Source organism: Pteropus vampyrus, unplaced genomic scaffold, assembly GCF_000151845.1.
Source record: "Pteropus vampyrus isolate Shadow unplaced genomic scaffold, Pvam_2.0 Scaffold46, whole genome shotgun sequence".
NCBI lineage: Eukaryota > Metazoa > Chordata > Mammalia > Chiroptera > Pteropodidae > Pteropus > Pteropus vampyrus.
Window position 1 is genome coordinate 3,894,812 of NW_011888827.1, and position 6,141 is coordinate 3,900,952.

Here is a 6,141-nt window from a genome sequence, read left to right on the forward strand (position 1 = left end):
CAACTTTCAAGCTCTCCGTGCATTTAAGGATGATGATTTGTATGTTAGCAAGTAAATACCTCTATGAATTTAGATAGAATCGTGAGACAAAAATATTATCTAGCTTATATTTTGTGTTTTACAGTGAATTCAATTCAACAAGCAATGAGTACCTACAGTATTACACATTGTGTAATGAAGGGAAGGGAATTAACATTTTTTAAGTGCTTAATGTGTATCTTGAAAGAGTGACTCTGTCTTATTTATCACTGTATCGCATACCACAGTGCCTGGCATACTTAGGATTCCACAAATTAAATCTTGTGTAAATTAATACATGTCAGACACATCCCTAGGCACTTTTGTATACGCTGTCAGTAAATTCTCAAAACAACTCTATAAGGTAAGTTGTATTCCATTTTACAGAACTTAGCAAACTGAGTTCTAGGGACATCGTCCAAAATAACTAGCCAATGTTTTGTCTACTGCTTTGTAACAGACCAGCTCAAAACTTAGTGACTTAAACCATTTGCTCACGATTCTGCAATCTGGGCTGGGCTCAACTCAGCAATTCTTTGGCTGGGGGCTCCTCTGCATCGTCAGTCATCTGGAGGCTTGACTGGGTCCAAGGTACCCAAGATGGTTTCACTCATAGGTCCAGCGTCTCCGCCAGGATGGCTGGAACATCTAGGGGCTGGCTGGGCATCTGTCTTTCTCACAGAATATCCTGGAGGTCTCTCATCTTCCAAAGCCTCTCTCTATACGCTCTCTCTCCCTCCAGCAGGGCAATTGGATGTCCTTGCAGGCAGCATGATGACTAGATTCCAAGAGGGAGTGTTCCATGAGTACAAGCCTCGATACGCCAGCACTTACCAAGCCCCTGTTTGCATCATGCTTGCCAACATGCTATTGATAAAAACAAGTCACAGCGCCAAGTCCCTAGTCAGTGTGGGAGGAACTTAATAAGTCCATTCATACTGGTGGTGAGGTTCACAGGGGACCATCGCAGTCTACTACAGCTACTGATGTGGCAGGGCTAAGTACCAAATCTAGATCTGCCTGATTCCCAGTCCCATACTCTTTCAATTGTAAGTCTAATGATGAAAGAATAAAGAGTATTGCCATTGTCCACAAGGATCTAAATTCCTCTAATATGTAAGAAAAGCATAGAAGAAATGGCATTTGAGCCAAGCATTGGAGGAGGTGCTGTATTTCAACAGACAGGCAACGGGGAGAAGTTCAGTGCAGATACTTAGGGTAGAGAGACTAGGATAAGCAAAGGGGAAGGAAGTGGGAAACCTTAGGCTCCAGGGAATAGTACCTGGGCCTGTGAGGAGGAGCAGGGGAGGGAGGGGGAGTGTTACCAGGGGTAGGGGCGAGCACTATGAGTCACACAGGGGAAGGTGTTTGATTTTACTCAGCAGGCAACCAGCAGCTACCAGAAGTTTCTACGCAAAAGAATTATGGTCAGATTTAGAATCTGCAACATTGTTCTAGCAGCCCTATGTGGGATGGATTCAATAGAAGGAGAGACCAGGTGAGAATAAAGATGGCCAAAACTAGGGCAGTGCCTAAGAAAACGAAAAGGAGGTTGCCTTTTTGCGAATCCAAGTCCCAAACATCCTTCAAGGTCCAAGCCAAAACTTTCCCAGATGCTATGGCCCACGGGGATCTTCCCCACCCCTGAACCTTTACTAAACATACAGTGATTTGTCCTTCAGTCTAGATAAGATAACATATCATCTTATCTATTACTCCAGTTGTTTTATAGATCAGTGGGTTTTTGTCCCTAACCAGGGTACAAGCTCCGAGAGCTGTACAAACCAAAATCCTGGCTGCCTATTAGACTGGGAAGATCACTACATTGGGAAACCAGGGTTCAAGTTTCCAGTCTTAGCTTTTCCACTAAGTAGTTATGAGACAAGGGCTTGGTGTCTTTGTAAAATGAGGAAGTCAGGTCAGATAACATTCAACTATTCCTCTAGCAAGGGGTAGTGGAAAGAGAGAGGAATTCCGAGTCACATTCACTCATTCATCCAACAAATACTTTTGGAGTGTCCACTATGTACCATGGACTCTGCTAGGTACTAGGGACACATATCTGGTTTGATTTCTCACTGTTCACTGTGTCCCTTGGGAATTTAAATTCATTGGAACACAATTTCTTTATTTGTAAAACAGGAATCATAATTTTACCTTACAGTGGTCCTAAGGACTAAATGAAATAACTTAAAGCACATAGCACAAGGGGCTCAGTAAACATCTCCTCCCACCTCCAACTTTGATGTATAGGTCATGACTGAGAAAAGTAAACATGCATGGAACATTCTCTACATCATCTGTCTCAACAAGATGGTTTTGAACCCTATAAACAGTGAACCCTATAAATCGCGATTCTTTATAGCACTTACATACTTTGCTTGGTGTTGTCATATTGCCTTTCAATCCTGCAAATTCCTACCAGTCCCATCCAAACTGCTTTCCATAAGGCAGGCGTTGGTCAGTACTTATGGAAGTGATAAAATTCTTGCCTTTGCTTCAACGGCTAGTTGTTTAAGGCTAAGGTTTGTACCAGAAATCTCACTGGGCACAGGGACTAGGAAGGTGCTAGGAAAAGGCCTCTGCTCTCCATGGGAGCTCACAATACGTGCAGGAAATGCTATAGGAATGTTGAAGGATGATTAGTCCCGGGCGGAAGTGGGCAAGGCTTTGATCTGAATTTGAAGTTTTCGGTAGGAGGTGGTCAGGTGGGGCCGGGCATACAGGCTTGATTTGAATGAAACTTGGAAGCAATGGGAGAGGGCTGGGCAGGCGGCCCCGGGGGAGGCTGAGGCCAAGTAGGAGCGAATGCCAAGGCGTTCATCCTCATCCCCAGGTCAACAGGAGGACGCTGAAGGTTGGTAAGGGGTTACCTACGCAGTATTAAGGTCTGTATTTAAAAGGACAACTGGAAGCAGGGGCAGGTCCGCCCAGAGATAGGGAGGAAGCCTGCCAGTTCCTGAGCTGTCGTCGTAGTTACAAATATACCTAGAGTCCACTTTCCCCTAGCTGCTTCCTGTCCACCACTTTCTCTCTCGAAATTCCTTGGCCCCTGGATTCCCCTTTGACGCTTCTCTTCAAGACCGTCTCCCCGTACGACCACCAAGCCGGACCCCCGCAGCAAATGCGCGCGTGCGCAACCCTGCGGCGCAGGCGCATGGCATTGCCGCAGCGCGGGGCGGGGGGAGAGGGGCTGGAGGGAAGAGGGTGCTGGTCCCAGGTCCCTACCAGGTGCCCGTAGACGTCGGCAGGCTGGAGGTAGAAGGTGGAGTTGAGCAGCTCTTCCAGCCTGCGCGGAACGTCGTTCTCCCGGTAGTACTCCAGAGCCTGCTGCTTCAGCTTCTGCAGCTCCTTAGTGGTCCCACAGCCGCTGCCGCCGCCTTCTTCCCCCATGGTAGGAGATTTAAGGTTACAGCGGGGGTTAGTCTGGGGGCCTGCGAGCGTCCTCCCCGTCGCTAGGCAACACAACGAGATTCAAACCCCAGATCTCGCGAGGCTTCCAGCCCCGGCTTTCTCCTGCGGCTGGAGCTGCAAATGGCTCCTCCGAGCGCCCCCTCCTCCCCGCCCGAGGGAATGGGCTCCTCCACTAGAGCTCCCCCGGCATCGCTTTTTACCACTTTCCCCGACGTTTTCCAGATGGGAAAATAGTTAACGATCTCAGATAGCGCTTTTTGCAGAAGCGTAGGAGCGGGAGACCCGGCTTCCGGCTGGGTCTGGAGCCTGGGCTGGCGCGCCGGTTCCCCGCGGCCCTGGGACCTGGGCTGTGGGCCTGCCCCACCCCTCCTCGGGCCTGGCGGCCGTGAGCAACTCCGAGTGGCGAGGGTGACTCTCCGGGGAGGGATGTAGGAACTCGGGGGGTATGCTCTTTGGCGGTCCCAGATGGAGTCATTCAGTCGATATTTAACCACCTGCCCTGAGCCGAGCACCGTGCTGGCAGGGAGACTGTGAAGTCCTGGAGACAAACGGCTCCGCGCCCATCCCTGGGAGATTAGCGGGACGAAATCAGTGGAAGGGAAAAACAGTGTGGACAGAAAAGGTTTGGGGTGAACCGTAGGTGTGGTTATGGTTTCCACAGGCCTAGGGGCGGGGGTGTTACAGGCAAGACTTGAGAATTGGGAATGGAAGATTGTGATTGGGTCAGGTTCCCTCTCCAGAACCTTCACGGGCTGCCTGCGTCCTGCCCTTTTAAATACAAACTGCTTGGCTTCATTGCACCTGCCAGGTGTCACATACAGTCATAAAACGTAATGTGCCCCCTGTGCTCTAGTTACTTCTGCTGCAGAAATGGGTGGAGAGGCACATTGTGTTCTTATTCTACTCTTGCTTGTTTGTGTTCCTGACCTAAGCGGATCACTTAAAGCATGTATGCCGCACTTTGCTCATCTGGAAAACGTAATCGTTCCCTAGTCTGCCTGCTTCACTGGTCACTTAGGATAAAATGAGAAAATAAGTGAGAAATCTCTTTGAAGCAAGATAGTTAGTTTCAACATGTATTAGAATAAAAGGAGAAGGTGTAAGGAGGATTACATGAAATTCACTGGCGATAGATTAGGGAGGCTGGAGAAAGCAAAGCGGGGAAATCTCTGAGATTGGATAAAAAGCCACACAGACACATACGTTTACACGGATGGGTACAGGATAGTTAACATTTACAGCACATAGAGAGGGTGTGTGGGCAACGGGGTAACAATGCGGTCTTGTGCTCTGGTGAAGGCAGTTGTGCCTTCCAGGAGCCTGGAAAAGAAGATTACTCTGACATTTCAAAGGCATATTATCTTAGATGCATAGAGACAATAGACGATTTCAAAGGCAAAGATTGACCTTTATCAAGGATGCTACAGGCCTAGGACGGACTACCCACCATGACCCGCTTTTAGTTAAGAAAGTTTATATTCGGTCTCTGGGTTGTCAGGTTTAGTATGTGGCCGCTTTTTTGTCCACACTATAAATACTGTTTTAGGGACCCAGACCTTCTGAACTCACTGTGTTCGCCAAATCTCTAATGGAGAGGAAGGTCTCACTTTGGGGGGTGTGATAGATCATCATGGACCTGCTTTATCCTTCTTGCTAGATGGACATCCCTTGGTGGTAGGGGCCGAGTCTGAGTCATCCTCACATCCACCCCAGAGCCTGGGGCCCCGCAGGGACAGAGAATGTGCCCTGCTGAATAGTGCCGAATGACCCTTTGTACAGAAGAAGCCTGTGCTGTCGCTGCTGTGTCCATTCCACCTTCGTGCCTTTCCTCACATCCCCCTGGATCGAAGGCGCCCCCTTCTCTGGTACACCCACCAGTTAAGTCTGACTTCTTTAAAGAGGCCATACTCCACACTCCAGCTTTCCTCACTCAGCCCTTCCTTTCTTCTGAACTCCTTCCTCACCTGTAGCTTGGGCCACAAAGTTAAGCCCTCAGGGATGTCTTGACTCATTTAACATTTTAATGGAAGATTGGAAGTGTCCTGGGCTGGGACCACCATGTCTCAGAGTCTCCTCTCTGTAATGCGTTTGCCGTTAAGTTACGTAAAGACAGAGACTTGCTGTGTCGTCTTCGCCTTTGCATCCCCAGCATCAGTACGTTACTTGACAGAATAGATGCTCGGTAAATATTTGTTGAATGAATGAATGGAGTTTATACATAATAAATGTTTAATACCTAACAGTCGAATGTTTTGGAGTTGGGTGACTAATGAGTATATCTGCTGCCTGGAGCAAAGGGTTTATTTTTAAGAATAATGAGGAATAAGGATGGAAAAGCCATCTGAGGTGAGGTCGTAGAGGGACTGGAATACCATTCCATAAGAGTGAGAAGCAATTCCAAATTTCTGAGTACAGGGTAGGCAAAATGGAAGTTAATTGGCAGCAGTGGGTAGGCTTGATGGGCGTTGGTTATACAAAAAGCAGGAGACCAGGTGGAAAATACTACAGATGTAAGGCCCTAAACAATAATGGTAGCAATAGAAAGAGAAGGATGAGAGATAATAGGAAGGAAGGATGAAAATCACTTTGAGTGATTGGATGTGAGGTTGGGGAACCAAAGATGGACTCCATTGAGGCCAGCTTGTAGAATTCTGTTAACAGTTGACAGAAATGGGATAAATGAGAGTGATATGGTTTTGTTGGTGGGAA

The 6,141-nt window shown here is 47.9% G+C and overlaps 1 protein-coding gene across 1 annotated transcript in view; it reads right to left on the bottom strand.

Annotated features, from left to right (window-relative positions):
* Positions 1-3,491, bottom strand: part of ENO4 (enolase family member 4) — a 26,391-nt gene extending 22,900 nt beyond the window's left edge. Inside the window, exon 1 of the mRNA XM_011359311.2 lies at positions 3,247-3,491. Within this exon, the coding sequence (XP_011357613.1) occupies positions 3,247-3,411 (165 nt within the window). The 5' untranslated portion in view covers positions 3,412-3,491. The remainder of the gene's footprint in view (positions 1-3,246) is intronic.
* Positions 3,492-6,141: the final 2,650 nt, after the last annotated feature.